This window comes from Myxine glutinosa, chromosome 12, assembly GCF_964187855.1.
Source record: "Myxine glutinosa chromosome 12, kmMyxGlut1.1, whole genome shotgun sequence".
NCBI lineage: Eukaryota > Metazoa > Chordata > Myxini > Myxiniformes > Myxinidae > Myxine > Myxine glutinosa.
Genome location: NC_136272.1, coordinates 65,656,413 through 65,680,169, shown reverse-complemented (window position 1 = coordinate 65,680,169; position 23,757 = coordinate 65,656,413). Strand labels below are relative to the sequence as shown.

The 23,757-nt window shown below is 48.2% G+C and overlaps 1 protein-coding gene across 13 annotated transcripts in view; it reads right to left on the bottom strand.

The window, feature by feature from the left end:
- Nucleotides 1-23,757, bottom strand: part of LOC137437491 (tensin-3-like) — a 376,468-nt gene that overhangs the window by 218,376 nt on the left and 134,335 nt on the right. For 6 of the 13 annotated variants that reach the window (XM_078766910.1, XM_078766915.1, XM_078766913.1 and 3 more), the window contains exon 1: nucleotides 1,822-1,992. The exons of the other annotated variants lie outside the window; for them this stretch is intronic. In XM_078766910.1, the coding sequence (XP_078623036.1) occupies nucleotides 1,822-1,893 (72 nt within the window). In that variant the 5' untranslated portion in view covers nucleotides 1,894-1,992. Of the gene's footprint in view, nucleotides 1-1,821; nucleotides 1,993-23,757 lie in introns of those variants that run through there. 13 annotated transcript variants of the gene reach the window in all.

Here is a 23,757-nt window from a genome sequence, read left to right as displayed (position 1 = left end):
CCCTGTTAGTCACCTCCATAAAGGGAATTACCAAGCAAGCTGGTACTCAATTTGCCGACCTCAGAAGGATGACAGGCTGAGTCAACCTTCCTGGCATTAATTCAGCGATCAACCAGGATTTAGAACTCAGGATCCAAGGGTATCCCAAACTGGCACCCCACCCGCTAAGCCAACACCAGCCAACAACACCAGGTGGCCAGGTATATATTAAAACCTCGGGAGCTACGTTCGTCATTGCTCTGTATGTCAAGCTACCACCTGATACCCTCCCGATGCACCGCCTCACATATGGTCCTGGCCCTTGAATTCACGTGGATTATGCGGGACCACACACACTTCAGTAAGACGGTTTTGGTTGTTGTCGAAGCTTATCTGAAGTGGATCAAACGTTTCATCTTATCATCCTGTATCGAGGAAGTTGCGGTCCAGAGTTTACGTGTCATCGCTGTGCGTTCCAGGATTTCCTGTAACAGAATGATATCAAACACTATCACAGTGCTCCCTTTAAGGTTGCGTAGACTGGACAGGTTGAGAGAGCTGGTCAGGTGATCAAGAATTGTCTCAAGAAGGTTCGTCTCTGCACATCAGATTGTCACCTGTTTTGTTTGCATATCGGACGCACCCGCAGACAACCACTGGACACACACCCATAAATGATGCTGGTAAGACACGCTTATCCCTGATCCATCCTAATGATCTGTCCAGAGTTACTGAGCACAAGTGAAAGCAGGAATTGTATCAAGATGCAGAAATTGTATCTAGACAGGACCGCAGCTCCACCTGCCATCAATGTGTTTGATCCGGTTTTCGTGCTGAATTCCAGGTGTGGATCGAAATGGCTCACTCGTCATGTTATCAATCAAATTGGCAATCCTATTTGTTGTAGGAATGTCTGATGGGTATTCGGTACGGAAACATATTGACGAGCTCTGCCTGAGGAATTGTGAACACCATTTCCAAAGCAGGTTGGGATCGAGCCCAAGTTATATATTCCAATATCGTAAGCTAGGTACCAGAACAAAAGTGTCTGAACCCAATCACAGTGTCCTGAATTTGTACCTTTACCTCCACCTCCACCTGATACTTTTACCGTCAGCACCCCGTAAACACGGTCACCCCTTTTGCAAAGCTTCGCTCGCGTGTGAAAGGCACCTGAGCGTTTACACCTGTGGTCTCCGTACCTCGTACTGTTGTACAATTCTTGCGAGGTGGAGTTGTTGACATGTCCAGTGTATTACCCAGGTGTGCACGCACAGTGTGGCACTATAGAGGAATAAACGATGCAGTCAGACCTTGGGAGTTGTGTTGTTATACCTGACTCCATAACCCTGCGGATACGCCACATTCCCATCGGGAAAAGGGAGTATGAATGAGTGTGAGGCCAAATCCTCCGTGGACAATGACCCGGGGTCACAAGTTACCAAGTGGTGTAAGAAACAGCACAGGTTACCAAATCGAAACAAAAAATACAAAGGCTCATACATGACCAAGGACAGAGACATATGCATGCAGACATTAGAGACATGCGCAGAACCATAAACAAATGGAAAACAATTCCAGATGCAGCTCTCGAATCAAATGAGACGAAATCCCGCATTGTACGAGTTCAGCGTACGTACGTATGTGGACGACAAAGCAATCATAGACAACGAGGGACACATCGCGCACGGGCGTTCGGCAACACGCTCCTTGGACACGGGTTTCACCGATCGGACCAGCGGACAGGGGGAGGATGCTTGGGGTGCGACTGGGAGGGCGAACTGGAAAGGTTGGAGTACGGCAGGAGCAAGGAGTAGTCAATGGCAGGAGAGCGTTTCGTACCCGGATCACGCAGGACGCGCACGCGAGTCGAGGGGCCGTGGGGGGACCCGGACCGGGCACAGCCGAAGGCATCGCCGTGTCGATCACCTGGCGACCGCGCGTCCGTCCGCAGAACTCCGAGCAGGCTCGTCCATGGCGCGGACGCTGCACCGAGCGGCGGGATTCGATACGGGGTGGGCGGGGCAGGGGGCGTGGAAAGGGGTGGAGCCTGCGGCGTAGACGAGGGTACCGGGTCCGAGGTGCACGCACGGGTCGTGGGATCCCTAGAACGGTCCGAAGCGAGCGGTGCACATCCATCGGCACATCTCGTTTCGCCTTCTCATTGCGTGTGCAATTTCACAAATACCATGCACCTCGGTAGAACACCTGGCCCCGAGGAGTCTCGAGAAAAAGGACATGGGCGGTGTCTTTTAAACTCCTGCTTTGCGTTTCCGAGCACGATGTATCAGGTTTGATCGTGAACTTGAAATAAGAGGTGCGATGGTGACATGACCAGACGATGGGTCAAAGGGAGCAGCCCAGAGCAGACGATGGGTCAAAGGGAGCAGCCCAGAGCAGACGACGGGTCAAAGGGAACATCCAAGAGCAGACGATGGGCCAAAGGGAACAACCCAGGCCAGAGCGGACGATGGGTCAAAGGGAACAGCCCAGAGCAGACGATGGGCCAAAGGGAACAACCCAGGCCAGAGCGGACGATGGGTCAAAGGGAACAGCCCAGAGCAGACGATGGGCCAAAGGGAACAACCCAGGCCAGAGCGGACGATGGGTCAAAGGGAGCAGCCCAGAGCAGACGACGGGTCAAAGGGAACAGCCCAGAGCAGACGATGGGCCAAAGGGAACAACCCAGGCCAGAGCGGACGATGGGTCAAAGGGAACAGCCCAGAGCAGACGATGGGCCAAAGGGAACAACCCAGCCCAGAGCAGACGATGGGTCAAAGGGAGCAGCCCAGAGCGGACGATGGGTCAAAGAGAACAGCCCAGACCGGACGATGGGCCAAAGGGACCAGCCCAGACGATGGGTCAAAGGGAACAACCCAGAGCGGACGATGGATCAAAGGGAACAGCCCAGACGATGGGTCAAAGGGAACAACCCAGAGCGGACGATGGGTCAAAGGGAACAGCCCAGACCGGACGATGGGCCAAAGGGACCAGCCCAGACGATGGGTCAAAGGGAACAGCCCAGAGCGGACGATGGGTCAAAGGGACCAGCCCAGAGCAGACGATGGGTCAAAGGGACCAGCCCAGAACAGACGATGGGTCAAAGGTAACTGCCCAGAGCGGACAATGGGTCAAAGGGAACAACCCAGACCGGATGATGAGCCAAAGGGAACAGCCCAGAGCAGACGATGGGTCAAAGGGAACAGCCCAGAGCGGACGATGGGTCAAAGGGACCAGCCCAGAGCGGACGATGTGTCAGAGGTAACTGCCCAGAGCGGACAATGGGTCAAAGGGAACAACCCAGACCGGATGATGAGCCAAAGGGAACAGCCCAGAGCAGACGATGGGTCAAAGGGAACAGCCCAGAGCAGACGATGGGTCAAAGGGAACAACCCAGAGCGGACGATGGGTCAAAGGGAACAGCCCAGAGCGGACAATGGGTCAAAGGGAACAACCCAGACCGGATGATGAGCCAAAGGGAACAGCCCAGAGCAGACGATGGGTCAAAGGGAACAACCCAGAGCGGACAATGGGTCAAAGGGAACAACCCAGACCGGATGATGAGCCAAAGGGAACAGCCCAGAGCAGACGATGGGTCAAAGGGAACAGCCCAGAGCAGACGATGGGTCAAAGGGAACAGCCCAGAGCAGACGATGGGTCAAAGAGACCAGCCCAGAGCAGACGATGGGTCAAAGGGAACAACCCAGAGCGGACAATGGGTCAAAGGGAACAACCCAGACCGGATGATGAGCCAAAGGGAACAGCCCAGAGCAGACGATGGGTCAAAGGGAACAGCCCAGAGCAGACGATGGGTCAAAGAGACCAGCCCAGAGCAGACGATGGGTCAAAGGGAACAGCCCAGAACAGACGATGGGTAAAATGGCACAACCCAGAGCGGACGATGTGTCAAAGGTAACTGCCCAGAGTGGACAATGGGTCAAAGGGAACAACCCAGACCGGATGATGAGCCAAAGGGAACAGCCCAGAGCAGACCATGGGTCAAAGGGAACAACCCAGAGTGGACGATGGGTCAAAGGGAACAACCCAGAGTGGACGATGGGTCAAAGGGAACAACCCAGAGCGGACGATGCTAAAGGGAGATGAGTTTTTCATCTCCATCCAGGTTTAACCATGTATTTGTGAAATCATCACCTGCCAGGTGTGCCGGCTCTTCTCGAGGAAACCGCGAGATCCCGGTAATCACCGAACGGTAATGAAATCTCTGGATGACAATTTCATGGATCTTCACTCAAATGCACGAGGATCACTTACAGATGAGCGAACATCAACAACCGGTTTAGGACCTTGAGAACCCTTCAGGAGGTCAAACCATCACATGATGTATGATCTTCATGTAGATATGAGATGATCCTTGAGATTGATCTTCAAAACAAGACCATTCCATTTCATTTTCGTCTGCAGTCTTCGGTCCAGCTGGGTCTGCGCTTCCTTACCTCCACCACCACCAAAGGTTGATACCTCCACCACCAAAGCCTCCTCCACCACCAAAGGTTGATGATGGAGGTTTTGTTTTCACCCCTGTCTGTCTGTCTGTCCGTTTGTGAACAAGATATCTCAAAAGGTTGTGGACGGATTCGGACGAAATTTGGCAGAAATGTAGCGAATGTGACAAGGACGAAATGATTCGATTTTGGTGAAGATCCAGATCAGGATTCCGGCTACAAGAATTTGTTAAGTGATTCTTCACCATTGGGAGATCGGTCTAAAAATGATGCAGAGCAGGATATCTCAAAAAGTTGTGTGGCGGATTCGGACGAGATTTGTCAGAGATGTAGCGGATGTGACAAGGACAAATACATTCGATTTTGGTGAAGATCTGAATATGGATTCGGACATGAGAATTATTTAATTTTTAGGTGATTCTTCAATATTGGGAGATAAGGCCAAAACCGATACACAGCAGGATATCTCAAACAGTTGTGGACGGATATGGACGAAACTTGGTGGAGAGGTTGTGTGTGGGACAAGGAAGAATCGATTCAATTTTGGTGAGGATCCGGATCCGGATCCGGCTAGTAAAAAATTTTAAATGATTCTTCACTATTGAGTGATGTGGCCAAAAACGGGGTGTAGATCATGGTATGAAAGACTTGACCTATGGTGATTCCTGTGATTGATTTTGATTAAATGTGATTCTGTATTGTGATTTTCTGGTCTACTCTGAGATACAAAATGTCATGGGTGCCTTGGTTATGACGTCATAATTCGACAAGTACAACACTTATCCGGTCATTATGAATTTTTTTCTCAGCAACTGTTGGTCTGATGGACACAAATTTTCACCATAGGGGCGCCTCCTCATGTAGAATATTTTCATGATAATCATGACGTCATAGGTCATGTGGTACAGGCGCCATCTTGGAAAAATTAAAAAAACGTTGCACCGCTATATCTCCAAAACCGCTCCATGGAAAAAATTGAAACATGGCTCATTGTAATTAGAACTCCATGTGGGGATAGGTGTTGTTAACGATGACGTCATTGGTGTCGTATTTATGACGTCATAATTCGACAGGGACAACGCTTAGTCTGATCAGTTTGAAATTTATTGAGCGTGATCTATGCAACAATTATATTAGATAATAAAAATTTATGATGTCATCGCTCACGTGGTCTGGCAGCCATATTGGATTAAAGGAAAAATAACGTTCCAAAACAGAAGAGTTGGCTCGCATAAAGTTGACTGCGCAGGGTAAGTATTCTATGAATACCATGTAGTTATCTATTAGTATTATTATTATATACATAATATTATACATGCGCTGATAGTGCAGATTCTTCTTCATTCATAAGCAGCACAAGGCTGCAGGGTAGCATCATTGGCTGAGAGCACAACTGTCCCGTTCTGGACGATCCAGATGACGAACAGGGAATTTTGCATGAACTACATCTAGATTCTGGATCAACATATGGTCAAGACTACGTTTGTTTTTGTTGTTTCCTATCCTCCAAGGTGCGGTGAATCAGAATCTGAATGATGCCACTCCGGCACCTTTGGGTGATTCTTCTCTGGGCAAAGACACAACATCCCTTATGCAGGTCATGTTTGAACTCACACACATGCTCTTGGAGACATTTTCCCTTTGCCACTTATTTATCTGATAATTCCAATATTTTTCTCTTCTTTTTTTTCCTTCGTTCGACAGAGCAATTTCATTTCCAAAAGGCATTTCCAAAACGTCTTTTCCATGGGAAGGAATGTTTGCCCGATAATCCAAAGCATCCTGACAGGTGGTGAGAAGTGCTGAGTACGGAACAACACCAACATCAGGTCAAGTTTCAAAGAAAACTTTCGGCACTTCTGCGATCAAAGATATGACAAGCAAACTGAGGAAGTTCACATCAAGGAGCTCGGGATGCACAGTACGAGTACCGTACCATTGAGTGTGCGACACCAGCTTTGTAAGTGGGCGTAGTTTACCTGTAGAAAGGGCTCACTCTGATGGACCAACTTAGTCAGACCTGGAGGATTTTAGATAGAAATACATTACACAAGCCATGGAAGACACACCAGGAACACCTTTTTGTATACATGGTCTAGGATTGTGGAAGAGCTGGAACAAAACGGAAAGGGTGGGGGGGTGGGGGGGGGGACATCAACAACAGAGGAGAAATGACAGTTAGATAAAGGGGAGGGGGAGAAAGACACATGGGTGTGGACAAGGTGCACAGCTGAAACACAACAGGAAGAGGAAGGAGAAAGAGGGAATGAAACAGAAAAGGAACAAACCAACCGACAAACTGACAAATTTTTTAAAAGATGAGGGAATGGGGGGGGGGGTGTGTCTCAACAACCTGGAAAAGGGGGAGTGCTTATGAATGGTGTAATATGGGATAGCAGAGATCTGGACATCAACTGAGCTACACAGCATCTATAAAAGGAGCCGTGTCTGTCTGTTGGTTTGTCGAGTTGTAACTTGAGAACAGAATCACGAATTTCAATAAATCCAACCGCGGTGGATTCAGAGAACTCCCGGGAAGGTTGGATGCAAAAAACATTTTGTTTCCTACCTACATGGGCACTTGTGGCGAAACTGCAAACGCCAACTTGCGACACTGACTATCCCTGCACAGAGGGCAAGATCTCCCCGGAATCCTTTTTTGTTCTTGCTCCATAGATTAGTCATCACAGCTCTGCCGAGGAAACGGAAAGCCCCATTTTTAAAGCATTTACGCAAAGGCAGAGACGAGGAGACCTCAGAGTTTGTTTCCTGGCAAGGCCTGTGCCTAATACATAGGCCTACCCCAGACAGATTGATCAAAAGAAATAAGTGAAGGGTGCAAGCGGGGGAGAGGGGGGGGGGGAGGGGGGATTATTTTATTTTGATCTTCCTCTTAGTGTGTTGTATATTATTCGCAATTCAACATCTAAAAAGTTTGTGAGGAATATCCCATTAACAATCTCCTTGCTCCCCGAGTGTATACCTACGCCGATGTCTATACACCACGTAATTTTATTTTACACTATATTCTCGTGTAAAATGAGAATGCACAAGCTTCAAACCAGTTAGACCTTGTGTCGCATAGACACATCATGCTGAGGTTAGAAAACCATTATGGGAAGAATCTCATGGTTATGGGAATTGAAGGCAGTGCTACTTTGTTGGGTTTCAACCACTTCGTACCTCAAAATCTCAGATTGATAGAGTTGAGGATGAGGATGACCTGCAAATTGCTACACGTACACTACGGATCCGTCTCATCTTTCTTTTATATTTTCGTCCCTGTGTTGCCGTTTGTGTTTTTCGTTAAATTTTACTCTTCTTCTTCTTCACACACATTCCTTTCCAAACCTGTTTTTCACTCAAACGCTTGGTCCATCAACCCTCCTCTCGTACTGACAGTACCTAATTCTTATGGCCCTTCAACAAAAAATATTCCCACCCATCCAATATGATCTGTCTCCGTATGTCCAAATTGGAAATCTTGAAGTCCATTTTGCACAAGTTGTCTGCTCACAAAAATGAATTCCCCTTCGCTTCCTTTAATGGTGTCCAACCCCTCTGCCAGTATCCTGCTCACATGTACTACCTTCCTAACCCCCACCCTTTTGTGTTCTCCTCTTTACCATCCTTCCTTTTCATGTCCCCTCTTTCTGCATCCCCCCTCACTCCATTCCTCATAGCTTCCCCCTCACACCAACCCCTCAAAACTTCCTTCTCACTCCAACCCCACAAAGCTATATCCCCACATCCACCCCTTAAAACTTGCCCTTTGCCCCACTCCTCAAAGCCTCCCCTCACCCCACCCTCCTCCTCAAAGCATAACTCTCATCCTACCCCCCTCAAAGTTTCCCCCAAGTCCCACCCACTAAAAGCTTCACGTCGTCCTGCCCTCCTACCTTCCCCCTTCTCCCACCCAGTACCAATGTCCCCCATTGCTCACTCATCCCAAGAGGGAAATGTTAATTCCTCATATGTACTGATTCATGTTGTCTTCATGCCAATTGGCTGGGTGTTGGTACGTCTCTCACCAGCAATGGCATTTTAGCAAAGCACTTCTGTGACTCCATGGGACTGACTCAATCTGTGAATTTCCCGACCTGGATTTATCCCAGTGGCAAATCCTCTCTTCTGGACTTGGTGATGAATAACTTTCTTGCAAATATCTCCTGCTCTTCCTCTGCTCCAATTGGTTCATCTGATCATGTGCTTGTGAAAGTCAAAATCGCTCTGGCTATTCTCAGAGAGCGGCCTCAATGCTGAAGAGTCTGGCATTTCACTTAAGCAGATTGACAGGTCCTGCAAGCAGCCATTTCTCTTCAGGACTGGTCTCCCAGATCTACTAGCCTTGATGGTAACTCAGCCTGGGAATTCTTCCTCAGAAACCTTCTTTCTTTCTCTTTCTCTTTCTCTTTCTCTTTCTCTTTCTCTTTCTCTCTCTCTCTCTCTCTCTCTCTCTCTCTCTCTCTCTCTCTCTCTCTCTCTCTCTCTCTCTCTCTCTCTCTCTCGCGCCCCCTGCCTGCTGTTGGTGTGTTTGGGCGTGGCAAGATGGCGGCTGTGCATGTGTGGTGAGGTACGAGCTGCTCTGCTGTTCTACTCGTTTGTCCCTTTCCACATCGTATTTCACCTTTTTCCTTCCCCCTGTTTGTTTATCTTCACATCTTTACTCTGCATTTGTGCCACAACCCCTCCCCTTTGATCAGACCCAACACTTCCGGGCTTCGGCCTCCCCCCCTCCCCTCCCCCCATCTCCTCTGCCTCCTTTTTCCCTCCTCGGTTTCCTTTTTCTTATCTCGTTTTCATTTCTATTCACTCCTTCCTGTCCTTTGTTTCCCTTCCTTTTCTGAGAGAGAGAAAGAGAGCCCACAGCTGTTTGTGGATAACTTTTACATTAATCGTCATCCCATCCCGTCCTCCGGCTGATCGTTTTTTTTCTCCACCAGCTGTGTTTGTTTTCACCTTTGAAAATCTGTCTCGGCTCGTCATTAATTAGTTACTGTTCGAGAGCGATGTTCACCCTCATCCCCCCGGAAATCGGACAGTGCCGGAAATCGGACAGTGCACCAGAAGAGGTGGAGCGAGGAAGAAGAGCGCGTGAGGCAGAGGCGAAACGAGGTGTTTGGTAACAGCTCCGCACCCAGCGTGGTCGAGCGTCCATGGAGAGGGAACTTTGAGTCTTGGAAAGGAATCTCGTGCGATCGTTGATAGCGCTGGTGTCGTGGAAAAACCTGCGAAGCCAGGTACAGGTGGGAGATTCCGGAGAATCTTCGCCTAGCGGCTGTGGCCCGAGGAAGAACCGACCGCCATTTCGGGGACCTCGCACGTCGTTCGTGGACCCTTGGTTAGTCGCGTCCGCTGGTCCCGCCCTCCGGTGGTTTGCCGAGGATGTGTGTGCGCGACCGCGGCCTTTGAAGAATACGGTGCAGTTCGCGACTGCATGGTGTATGTGCACGTTTGGATAGCGTCTTTGGGATTCCTCTTTCCACCGCCAATTGGGGTTGGCCGGGACCACGTGATGGTCCCCGCCTTACCTACATCTCCTTACTCCCCTCATCACCATCGCCTCTTCGCCGGGAGCACCGTTGTGTTCTAGAGACATTGAGAAGGGCTCTGCTTCAGTCCCTGGGGGTGCCGTGAGTCTGAGCTAGGGTACCATCTTAAGATTGGATTGCAGGGTTGATTGCTCCCATTGTTGTACGGTGCTTTTTTTTGTGTGCTTTTAATATATTGTTTGTTCATAACCCTTGGTGTGGTTTCATTATTGGTTAATTTCAACCAAGGGTAACATATCTTTCTGCCGGGGACCCTCTTGGGGTTCAGAGGTTTACCGAGACCAGGGGATAGGGGAGGACCCCGCAACAGAAATTGGGGGCTCGTCCAATTGACTCATGGGCTCGAAATTGGGTCTACGTCTGGGATATAAAATTCCCTAGATTTAGTCCAGGAAAGAATTCCCTAACATTCCCAAATTTGGAACTTGTTCCAACATTCCTAAATTTTTCCCAAAAAAACAAACAAATTTTTTTTTTTTCTACATTTCTTGTGTGAAGATTAACAGGTGTTAACAATAGTCACCATGGAGTTTGACGCAGAGAAGTTTGCAGTGACCCCTAGTGAAGCACAGTTCAAAGCGTTAGTAAAATCGGACCTCTGGAAGTTGGCCAAACATTTTAGCTTGGAGGTCCGAACTAATATGAAGAAGGCAGAGATGCAGACAGTGGTGATACAATCTATGGTGGGATTAGGAACATGGGAAGAGGTAGCCTGGGATTGGTTACCAGAAGAACAAGAAAATGTGGAGCTCCGGAACCTGGAGATGCAATTACAGAGCCAGGAAAGGGAAAAAGCAGAGGAAAGGAAAGCAGAAGAGAGAAGAGAAGAGAAACAAGCAGAGGAAAGGAGAGTGGAACGAGAACTCCAGGAAAGATTAAAAGCAGAGGAACGAGAACTCCAGGAAAGATTAAAAGCAGGGGAACGAGAACTCCAGGAAAGATTAAAAGTAGAGGAAAGGAAAGCAGAAGAGAGAAGAGAAGAGAAACAAGCAGAGGATAGGAGAGTGGAACGAGAACTCCAGGAAAGGTTAGAAGAGAAGAAAGCAGAGGAAAGGAGAGGTGAAAGAGAACTCCACGAAAGGTTAGAGAAAAAAAAACAGAGGAGAGAAAAGCCGAAAGGGAGTTAAGGGATCGTGAAATGGCCCTTCAGAAGGAAATTGGACTCAAGGAGCTGGAGGTACTGAAAGAACGAGGAGAGGTACCATCCATGCCGACTGGTTCGACACCTAGTCAGAACACCTGGGATGTTGGCAGACATGTGAGGCTGGTTCCACCCTTCAATGAAAAGGAGGTAGCCAAGTTTTTTCCACACTTTGAGAAAGTGGCTCGACTGTTAAACTGGCCTGAGGAGTACTGGTCCCTACTAGTGCAAAGTGTTCTGGTGGGTAAAGCTCAAGAGATTTATTCAGCTTTACCGATTGGCCAATGTGCAGATTACGAAGTATTGAAGAAACACATTCTCAAAGCCTGTGAATTGGTCCCGGAAGCTTACCGGAGAAAATTCCGGAGTGCCAGGAGGAGGGAGAGTGAGACCCATGTGGAGTTTGCCAGATTGAAAGAGACCATGTTTGGTAGGTGGTGTGATTCAAAAGGAGTTGGAAAAGACTTTGAACTATTGCGACAATTGATCCTGGTGGAGGAATTCCAACAGTGTGTCCACGAGGACATTAAAGTTCATCTGGAGGAAAGGAAAGTACCAAAGCTGTATGAGGCAGCAACCATGGCAGATGACTATGCCTTAACACACAGGATGGGGTTCCACAAACCGAACTTCTCGCCCAGACCTAGCCAGGGGAGCTATGGTACATCAAGGGCGGAGAATGAAAATCCATGGGGGCGGCCTCGAGATGAAAATGAGGACCACTCGGACACCACGACTTCTAGAAATCAGAAGACTGCGGTTCCAAGACAGACCTATCGTCCAGGGGGCTCGAGGCAGACCGCCGCCCCCATGCCTTGGCAGACCACGAGGTTCTCCTCCGGGCCTACTTGCACTTTTTGCCATAAACCTGGACACTTGATGTCCAACTGTTATGCTCTGGGGAAGGAAAATCAGGAGCGGAGTTCGACTAGTACGACCCCAAATGCAATGGCCATTGTGAGAAATCGCCCTCAAAAGGGTTACCAGCCATTTATTTCAGAGGGGTTTGTGTCACTGGAGGGAGCCTCGACTAACCGGAGACCTGTTCGGGTAATGAGGGACACAGGAGCACATCAATCTTTGATGCTTGAAGGCATCTTGCCATTGTCCGAGGAGACGGAAACTGATGATAGTGTTCGTTTACAGGGGATTGGTGGCTGTGTTAGTGCTCCACTTCATGTCATCCATTTGGAGTCCGATTTGGTGTCAGGACCGGTCACCGTCGGTTTACAAGCCACTCTTCCTGTAGAAGGAGTATCTTTTATTATCGGGAATGATTTGGCCGGTGGTCAAGTTTCTGGTAACCCGATGTTTGCTGAAAAGCCTAGTAGGAAACGCCCTGAAGAGAAGAGGAAATACCCTGAAACTAAGTGTCGGCACACGCACGCCAGGGATGGAGGCAATATTGGAAAGCTCTTTGTAGGGGGACTGAACTTCAAAACAAAGGAAGAGGTTCTGGAGTCTGCCTTCAGCAAATATGGACCGCTTTTGGAAGTGCTGCTGATAAAAGACAGGGAGACACAAAAGTCAAGAGGGTTTGGCTTTGTCACGTTTGAAAACTCAAAGGACGCCAGAGTTGCAGAAAAGGATCTGAATAGCAAGGAGTTCGATGGTCGGACCATCACAATAGGGAAGGCATTTCCTAGGGGTCGAGGGGGCTACAGAGGAGGACCACGGAGTCGTAGTGGTGGTGGCCACAATCGATATTATTATGGAGGCTTCCAGAGTTATGGCAGCTCCCGAAGGAAGGATTATAGCAGAGCAGTGGCCGAGAAGGAGACCGCCATTCATGTGACTACAGTGACAATGGGTCCAACCGTGATTGTTAGGAAAGTTAGAACGAGTGGAAGCACTGAATGCTGAGGAGCAACCGAGCCAAGATTCCTACATGGATTAACCATGAACGCCACGTTCCTAAAGGCGTCCATGTAGTGAACTTTCCTACACGGATTAACTGTGAACTCCACGTTCCTCAAGGCGTCCATGTAGTGAACTTTCCTACACGGACTAACCGTGAACTCCACGTTCCTAAAGGCGTCCAGGTAGTGAATATGTCCAGGCCTCACCACCCAACCACCATGGAACCTGGCCCTCAGCTCGGCCTCCCAGAAAAAGTGCTATCGATTTGCTTGACTTGGGGTTTTTGATCAACCCCTTAACCTTCATTCAAAAGAAACTAAAAGTACAAATCAGAGGGTGATGAGATGGAGTTTGGCTTTGCAGGGGTAACTTGGAAATTTAACATGTAAAGGGCGGGGGCAATGTCGTTGCTGATGCTTTGTCCAGAGTGAATTAACTTTGAAAATCTCTGTAAGTGGTTCGAAGTTTTGTTGCTTTATTTTTGGGGAAACATTGATTACTTGTGTTGGTTTCAAGAATTTGCCGACAAAGAAAGTTTTCGCTGTGTTCAAACTTTCTTTCTTGAGAGGGGGGAAGTGTTACGGATTCGGCCCCAATTATGGTTGTTATTGTTATCATTGTTGGTTCTAGATATTATGCTTATTGTGGCTTAAGGGAAAGGGTTATTGTGGTTAAAAGGTTTAAAAGCGCTCATGATAAAAATGATGCCGGAAATCGGACAGTGCACCGGAAGAGGTGGAGCGAGGAAGAAGAGCGCGTGAGGCAGAGGCGAAACGAGGCGTTTGGTAACAGCTCCGCACCCAGCGTGGTCGAGCGTCCATGGAGAGGGAACTTTGAGTCTTGGAAAGGAATCTCGTGCGATCGTTGATAGCGCTGGTGTCGTGGAAAAGCCTGCGAAGCCAGGTACAGGTGGGAGATTCCGGAGAATCTTCGCCTAGCGGCTGCGGCCCGAGGAAGAACCGACCGCCATTTCGGGGACCTCGCGCGTCGCTTGTGGACCCTTGGTTAGTCGCATCCGCTGGTCCCGCCCTCCGGTGATTTGCTGAGGATGTGTGTGCGCGACCGCGGCCTTTGAAGAATATGGTGCGGTTCGCGACTGCACGGTGTATGTGCACGTTTGGATAGCGTCTTTGGGATTCCTCTTTCCACCGCCAATTGGGGTTGGCTGGGACCACGTGACGGTCCCCGCCTTACCTACATCTCCTTACTTGCCTCGTCACCATCGCCTCTTCGCGGGGAGCACCGTTGTGTTCTAGAGACATTGTGAAGGGCTCTGCTTCAGTCCCTGGGGGTGCCGTGAGTCTGAGCTAGGGTACCATCTTAAGATTGGATTGCAGGGTTGATTGCCCCCATTGTTGTACGATGCTTTTTTTTGTGTGCTTTTAATATATTGTTTGTTCATAACCCTTGGTGTGGTTTCATTATTGGTTAATTTCAACCAAAGATAACATATCTTTCTGCCGGGGACTCTCTCGGGGTTCGGAGGTTTACCGAGACCAGGGGATAGGGGAGGACCCCGTAACATGAAGCAACATTGCTGCATCTGCTGATGCTGTTTCTGTTTCACCAAATCCACAGATTATTGCTGTTATTCCACAAAGCAATGTTCCCACGGTGGGAGAGCACACAGATGTTACAACTAGTGCAGATCTGTGTGCCAATATTGATGACAGTATTGACATGCAGGACTATACAAGCTTGTGTGATTCGGAAATTAAAATTGACTCTGACGAATCTGACCTGGAGGAAGCAAACAGCCAGGTGGAGGCAGTGGAGAAGCTTACCAGTCTTGGTCCTACTTCCCCTGAACAAATAAGACGTTTCTTGCAAAATACGTACAGGAAACGCATTGTAAACCTAACAGAATACTTTCCAGATTTACCGTCCTTCCTTGAGTGTGCTCAGACTATTATACGCAGGCCTGACTCATTCAACTTTCGTCAGACACATTGTCACCGTTTAAGAAAATTGATCACCAAGGCGAAAAAGACTCTAAGTTAACTCATGGTGAGTTTCAAGATTGAAACAGTAAATGTCAATGGTGGTGGAAGTTCACTCCGCCAGATCCAGACCAAGCAGCTGATAAACGCAAACGGTCTCGACATAGCTTTGTTGCAGGAGACCCACGCCGTCAGATCTGTTCAGGCCCAGTGGCGACTCATTATGGATAAGGAGTGTTTCTTTAGTAACAGCTCCTCGTCTAAGGCAGGAGTCATGTTTGTCTTAGGGAAACATTTCCAACCATCCTCCCTCCAATTTACGATTATAATTGATGGCCATCTTGCCTCTGTGACCTTCTATATCAATCAGGTCAAGTTTACAATCCTTAATGTGTATGCTCCAAGCAAAAATGGTCAGTGGATCTCCTTTGCTGTACTGAGAAAGTTCCTCCAAACACTGGATTTGCAGACTTGTCTAATTATTGGTGGCGACTTTAACTGTACTGTTAATGCCTCATGCGACCGAAATGGGCCGGAACCTCAACCATGTACCGCAAAACATTTTGCGAATATCATTGCGAAATATAATCTCCATGATGTCTGGTGCCTCCAGCACAATCCTACACATGGTGTCGTTGTTCCAACAACCACATCTCACTTGCGAGACTTGATCGCATTTATGTAAATTCTCACCTGTTACATGGAGTTTGCAAATCTGATATCGTGCCTTCCGGTTTCTCCGATCACTCCCTAGCTCGAGCATTCGTTCAACTCTCGAAACCGTGTCCAGGGAGTTCTCACTGGAAACTCAACAATAGTTTAATAGAAGACTTCAATTTCATTCAGGCTTTTGAATCTTTCTGGACAGATCTCTTGGAACGGAAGTTAAGTTGCTCTGTTAACCCACTGGTGTGGTGGGATTTAGTAAAAGCCCAAATCAAAGGTTTCTGCCCACAATATCAGAGCTTCTCAAAAAGGGCTGATTATGAAGCGAGGAAATTATTGCAATCGGAGATTTTACATTTTCCCTCTGACTAAACTCAGACTAACCGGGGTTGGAGTTTCTCATCTTGAACGACCCATTAAGGTGCTGGCATATGCCGTTGATGTGTGTGTCTTTGTGCGGAACATCAATGACATTAACGTTGTCCGTTATTGTCTATCCGTGTTCGAAAAGGCTTCTTCAGCCAAAGTGAATTGGGACAAAACGAGCGCCTTTTGGCTTGGTCCATCATGTCACTTGGCACCAAGACTGCCTGCTCCTCTTGCTTGAGCCATTGATGGCGTGAAATACCTTGGAGTGTTCTTGGGTAATGACGCCACAGTAGCAAAGAATTGGGCTGGTCTGTCGGATTTGTTGAAGGAAAACTGCAAAAATGGAAAGGTCTGATCACACAACTGTCTTATCGTGGAAGGGTCTTGGTGATCAACAGTTTGGTGGCCTCTACCCTATGGCACAGGTTCTTTGTGCTGCACCCTCCGGTAGTGTTGCTTCAACAGCTGCAGAAGTGCTTTGTGTCTTTCTTCTGGGATGGAAAGCACTGGTTGCGACCCGAGGTCCTCAGTTTGCCACTGACCGATGGAGGCCAAGGCCTGGTTCACATAAAGAGCCAGTTAATGGCCTTTCGACTTTCGGTAGTTCTACGCATGCTGTACACGCACCCCGCTCCACCATGGGTTAACGTTGCTCGTTGCCTTTTGCAGCAGGCGGGGAGACTCGGCTATGACCACACTCTATTCTTGATGGATCTCTCCAATCTTGATATGTCTCCCCTCTCTAGTTTCTATCAGAGTGTACTAAACGCATGGCGAGCCCTAAGGACAACAAGAGCCACGCATTCGTACACAAGACAAATGTTCCTGATAGAGCCTTTATTTTATAATTCCAATTTCCATGATATGGCTGCTGATAGGTGTCTCGTCCAATGCTTTGTCGCGAAGAACCTAAAATCGGTCACCGATCTTTTAAGCCCAAATGGCAGTTGGATTGGAGCTGACGCACTGGCAAGCCTGGTTGGCGTGCGATCCTCCAGAGTTGTGGCATGCATGTTAGGTAGTACCTATGCACAGCTTGCACCTAACTGGGAGCGAGGCCAAGCAGACAATGAACAAGGTGCTTCTCCCTCTACCTTTCTTGAACTCATTTGCAAATTTTCTCTTGCTAACTCTCCTCCTTGTACCCCTTTTAGCATAGGCTTCAATGGGTTTCCGAAACAAAGTGACCTCTATTTTGATTGCGTAAGATTTCTTTTACAAGGGCAAATGACACAGCGGAGGGTTCGATGGAGGGACCTCTTACCTTGTCACCCCCCCCCCCCCCCCCCGTATTTTCTTAATTGCAAAGGTTTCTATCATCCTCCTGTACCGCCACGACATGGTGACCCCCAATGGAGACGTGCATACTGGATCCTCCCTTCTAACTACTTGCTGCACCACTTTTTCAAATCTCCTGGCAGATGAATGTCCTTTTTGTAAAAGGTCTGAAAATCTCTTCCATATCCATTTTGAATGTCAACGGTTGGCTCCTTTATTTATTTTTCTTCAGAATTGTTTTGTTAGGATTGGTTTGCTTTTCAACACTTGTGTTTTCATCTATGGCTTGGACATCTCACACAAAAATTTGAATGATGTGTTAGCTAATTTCCTGCTTGCTCAGGCAAAAATGGCAGTATATAAATCAAGAAAAATTGATGATCTCAGAGCTAATGAGGAAAATGCCTTGTTCTTGTTGAAAAATCTTGTGACGAGCCGTGTAAAGTTGGCCTTTGCTTTTTTTTCTCAATAACAGTACGACTGCCACAGTTTGAGGCCAATGATGCATGAAAGAAGTTTTTTTGTAAAATCCTGGAGAAACGTTTATTGTTTTGTGAAATGTTTAGCACATAATTTCACTGTATCAACTTTTTGTTTTCTGTTTTCCTCCTTGAAATGAGAATGTGACCCCTATTTTGGGGTTTTCTTTTCTATTTTTATAATAAAAAGATACAAAAAATAAGTGTCTCTGTCTCTGTCTGTCTCTATCTCTGTCTCTGTCTCCCCCCACCACTCCATTTTCATCAAACCCGGTTCCACAACCCTCTTCCTCCCTTCCCATTTTTCCTCCCCCCACCTCCAAGTTCCACGCCCGTTCCCCCCGCTCGGTCTTCCCTTCGTCCCTTCCTCCGACCGTCATCCCCTCCCCCCACTCGTTCCCCTCACCTCACCGTTAAGACTCCGATGCATTGGACTCAGTACCACCTGATAAAACATCGATGAGTAATCGATATTTTATTTTATTTTTTATTTTATTTTTTGTATACTGAATCGAGCCTCGTGAAAGAGCTGACATTTACTTCACAAACAAATCAACCAGACAAGCAAAATACACAAAAAGAGGGAGCGGAAGACAAGATGGGGAGAGAAGGGGAAGCACACAAACACTTGAGAGCACACAACATTTGAGAGCAGGGAGATGTGTGGGAGGGAGAAGGCTTGGGGGGAGGAGGCGTGGGAAGGGGGGGGGGGGTGGGAGAAGTATAAAACACAAGGACACCAAGGACTTCCAGGACAGAAGTTGGTATTTCAAAAAAGTGTAATTGGGGTGAAATTAGCGGGGGTAGAAAAGATCAAGGTTTTGGATGGGGGAAGATAAGAGATGGTGGTGAACAGCTGTTTTAAAGACCTGGAGGGTGGAGTGGGATTGAAGGGAGTGAGGGAGTTTGTTCCAGAGGCGGGAGAAAAGAGGAATGAAGGAGTGAAGGTGAGCAGAGAGTCTTGATTTTAGGCAGTTTAACCATAAGAGGGTTGCAGGCAGATCTTGTGCGACCTGTAGGAATATTTGCGGGACAGAGCCCAGAGAGAGCTGGGGGGGGGGGCAAGGCCAGAGAGGAGACGGTAGAAGACGGAAAGACCACCAACCTGCCTGTGGTGAGTGAGTGAGAGGCCCTTGGAGTTAGCTTCATCGCAGGAGATTCCAATGATTCAGAATGCTTTGGTTTCAACAGCGTGAAGACGAGCTAGGTGTGAGGCAGGAGCACCAGCCCAGAGGGAAGAGCAGTATTCCATTGAGCTCCAGATGAAAGCCTTGTACGTGGTGAGGAGCTCAGGTGTGCCAAGGAAGGACTTCGCACGACGGAGGATGCCCAGTCGGCGACTGGCTTTGGAGGCCAGATTTGAAATATGGTTTTCCCAGGAAAGATCATGGCAGATAGTGAGACCCAGAAGCTTGAGTGACAGAACTTCTTGGAGAGGATTATTCAGAAAGTGGATGGGAGGGTTGTCCAGTCGGTCTTTTCGGAGAGACATCGTAAGAGTGTGAGATTTGTCAGGATTGAAAGACATGTTCCACTTGTTTGCCCAGTCTGATTTTGTCCAGGTCTGCAGAGAGTGAGGAGGCTGCAGACTGCCGATCTGAGGGATGAAGAATGGAGCGACAGAGAGTAGAGTCATCAGCAAAGAGATAGAGAGGATTTTCAAGAGAGTCAGAGAGATCATTGATGAAGACCAGAAAAAGCACAGGGCCCAGAACACTGCCTTGGGGAACTCCAGCCTGAACAGGAAGAGGAGATGAGAGAAACCCATTCAGGGCCACACGTTCACTACGACTAGAGAGGAAGTCCGCCAGCCATGCGTGGAGATTTCCATGGATACCAAAGAGGAGAGTTTGGTGAGCAGAGCGGGGTGCCAGACCGTATCGAAGGCACGTGATATGTCAAGGGAGACAGCTCTAATTTCCTGTTTTGCATTGAGGACCTCCATCCATCGTTGGGAAAGCAGAAGCAGCATGTCCAGAATAGAGTGACCAGGTCTGAAACCAAATTGATGATCAGAGATCAAGCCATTGGAGAAGAGGAAAGATTTCATATCTGAAGCAATGATGGATTCCATGACTTTGCTGATAATTGGGAGAAGGCTGATTGGTCTGTAGTTGCTGGGATCTGTTTTTGCACCTTTTTTGTGCAAAGCGGTGATGTTGGCAGATTTCCAAGCAGATGGCAGATGACCTTGAGCAAAAGAGAGGGTGAAGAGAACAGAGAGAGGGAGTGAAAGAGCGGAAGAACAGGATTTTAGGACCTGTGGGCTGATGCCGTCAGGTCCAGTTGCAGAATCAGAGTCGAGGGTTGACAGAAACTTTTCCACCTTGTCAGGAGGAAAGGACACAGAATCCAGGAGCAGCTGGGTACGACTGGGTACGGTGGCTACAGAGAGGGATGTGTTTTGGACACAATATTTAGAGGCAAACACAGAGTTGAGGCATTCAGCTTTTTCACGTGCGGAGTCAGCCATGTGGCCATTTGAGGTGAGGGGGGGGGGGGGGGGTGGAGTGGGAACAAACACCAGAAACAGATTTGACCAGACGCCACCAGGATTTGGAAGAGGGAGACAGATAAGAGAATTCTGTCCTGAGAACAGAGAGATATTGTTTCCTGGCTCTCCTGAGGGTGGACACACACTTGTTTCGGGCTTTGTGAAAGGAAATGAGATTTCGTTCCGTTGGCTTTGCTTTCCTGGAGACGAAAGCAAGTTGTTTCTGGGCAATAGCCTCACCACAAGATTCCGTGTACCATGGACGGGAGGAAGGGTATGACAACTGAAGACGAGATGGGATAAATCTGTGCATGAGAGAGACCAATTTACTTTGGAAGAATTCCCAGGATGAGTTGATGTCAGAGGCGGTAGAGATGGGAGACCAGTCCAGATGATTGATGGCTGCTTGAAGACCGTGCCAGTTGGCCTGAGTGAAATGCCAGACTCGTCGACGCTGAGGAGGCTCTCTGAGAATGGTCAGAGAGATGTCCACTTTAACAAGCACATGATCAGATGAGCCGATTGGAGCAGAAGAAGAGCAGCAGACATTTTCAGGGAAGTTAGTCATGACAAAGTCCAGAAGAGAAGATGCTCCGTTGACTGAGATCCAGGTCGGGAAATTGACAGATTGTGTCAGTCCCAGTGAGTCACAGAAGTCCTTTGCTGAAGAGCCATGGCTGGTGAGAGAGGTACCCACACCCCACCAACTGGCATGGTGACAATTGATATCACCACATATGAGGAAGAGAGAGTTGGGATGGGTAGATAGAAGTTGGTCCATATTATCAGACAGCGAGATGTAGATGGAGTCATCACTGTTTGGTGGACGGTCCAACACACATATGAACAAAAGGTGGGAGAGAAGGGGAAGCCGTAGCCAAAGGTATTCCTGGGGGTGAGGTGGAGAGAGGGCAGTGCAGGGCGAGTGAGGAAGAGAGTTTTTAAATAAAGATAGCAACCCCCCCCCCCCCCCTCCAGGACGAGGCTCAGGTCTATCATACCGGAGGAGGGAGTAACCTGGGAGAGATACCAAGGAATCAGAGACATCATGAAGGAGGAAAGTTTCTGTTAAGCAGATCACGTCTGGTTTATCAGAAGCAACCTGTATGGAGAGATCAGTCAAGTTTGAGCGAAGGCCCCGGATGTTTGAGGTCCGTACTGTTAAAGAAGAGGAAGGGGGAGCATCGGATACAGAACAGGGCGGGGGGGGGGGGGAGCGGTAGGGTAAGATGTGGAAGAGGAGGAAGAGGTAGGGAGAGCTGTTGAAGGTGTGTCAGAGATTTCAGAATAGCTTGGAGAAAGGGAAGAATGGGGCGGACAAAAGGTTTGATGGTGATTGGGTGAGGCGCAGTGAGGTGTTATTTGAGGAGGGGGCAGAGTGAGGCAGAAGGTTGAGGGAGATGAAGGTGAAAGTTGGAAGGGGGAAGAAGCGGGGAGGACGCTTTGAGGAGGAGGGGTGAGAGGGGAGTCTAGGAGGGGAGGAGTGAGGGAGAGTCTCGGAGGGGAGGGGTGTGGGAGGAGTTTAGGAGGGAAGGGGCAAGGGGGGAGATCTGAAAGGGATGGGTGATGGGGAAGATTTGGAGGGGAGGGGCAAGGGGGAAGATTTGAAAGAGATGGGTGATGGGGATGATTTGGAGGGGAGGGGCAAGGGGGTATATTTAGAGGGGAGGGGTGATGGGGAAGTTTTGGAGAGGAGGGGTGATGGGGAAGTTTTGGAGGGAAGGGGTGATGGGGAAGTTTTGGAGTGAAGGGGTGATGGGGAAGATTTGGAGGGGAGGGGCAAGGGGGGAGATTTGAAAGGGATGGGTGATGGGGAATATTTGGAGGGGAGGGGCAAGGGGGAATATTTGAAAGAGATGGGTGATGGGGAAGATTTGGAGGGGAGGGGCAAGGGGGTGGATTTGGAGGGGATGGGTGATGGGGAAGTTTTGAAGGGGAGGGGTGATGGGGCAGTTTTTGAGGGAAGGGGTGATGGGGAAGTTTTGGAGGGAAGGGGTGTTGGGGAAGATTTGGAGGGGAGGGGTGAGATTGGATTTTGAAAAATGTACGATTAATGGGAAAAGAACATTTGTTGCAAAATGAGTTTCTTGAGACCTTCGAGTCAAAAATACATTTGAGGACGCTGAAGGATGGGTGGAGTTCTGGAGAGTTTAGGGAATGTATGAAAGAGGCACTGTAACTGTAAGAGTTGGAATTTTTTTTTAGAATGAATAGATTTGGTGAGCAAGTCGAAAGCATCCTTTTATAGACGAAGAAGAAAAAGGTGTTGTAGTATATGACAAAATACAGTTCTTCAGGGGACAGTTGAAACATTTTTTAACGACGTGAACACGTGATCACGAACAATGTGGTCGAAGAAGAACGAACAAATAAGAACGAACAACGGATAAGAACAGAGAAGGGAATATTTTTGGGTTTTTTTTTTTTTTTGAGTTGAGATGAAAACAGAGACAGAGACCGAACGTGAAACGTGAAAAATAGAGACCGAAAGTAATTGCGAGCGCAATCGAAGAACCGCTGAGACAGAAACAAAGCCTCAAGCCAAGGTCAGACACGGTAGCCTACTAGTACTACACTAGGCCTCAGTATACGCGACACGAACTAACCGACGATTCTGTACACAGGTATGAAAAACCAACACCAAGAATACTATTAAAGACACACCAATAGTTACACACACCGAAAGAAAGATACAGTTTCGACAAAAACACAATTGTGAAAAGTTCCTTAACTTCGAAAGCGTGCGCGCATGGACAGCTTTGAAGAGACGTGACCTCCAATCTTGCGAAAGATTGTGAAGATATGAAGTATTGCTAAATGTGAATGCAGATCCTCTGCCTGCTGCCGATATGGACCCTCAGCCTAATGTGGAGGAGATGCACGTGCTACCTCCAGGTGAGGTTAGAGTGCAAACTACGTTAAATCCTTGTGTGGATTATGACAAGTCGGGTCGAGATTCGACTGGGGGGGCAAAAAGAGCAAAATTCGACCCCACAGCGTTCCAGCGCACCTGATGGCGACCTTTCAAACGAAACGGTCGTTGTGCCGGCCAATTTAGAAAATGCACCTGAGCACAGTGATTGTCCCGAGGAAGAACCTCAAATGGTGCAACATGTTGCAGAATCGCCCCTCCCCCCACATTACCCGGGGTTCTGGTGGAACATCTCCCTCAACCTGTTCCTACAGAAACAGGGCAGGATGACACCTGCACACCACAGAATATTCTGGTGTCTCAAGAGCCAGGGGTCCCAGATAGTGTTTCTGACATGTCTGAGGAGGAATCATATGACATTGAGGAATTCCCCACATACAGTGATTCCAACGTCTTACCATCGCAAATACTCAAGTTTCTGAACCAGACTTTTAGAAAAAGATATATTGAAATAAAAGATCATTTTTCTGATCTACGTGGGTTTATTGAAACGGCAAGGTGTATTATTCGCCGACCCAGTGACCACAATTTCACGGAACCCCAATGCAGTAGGCTTAAGAAACACATTGTTAAGGCAAAAAACGAACTAAAAGGATGATGCGCA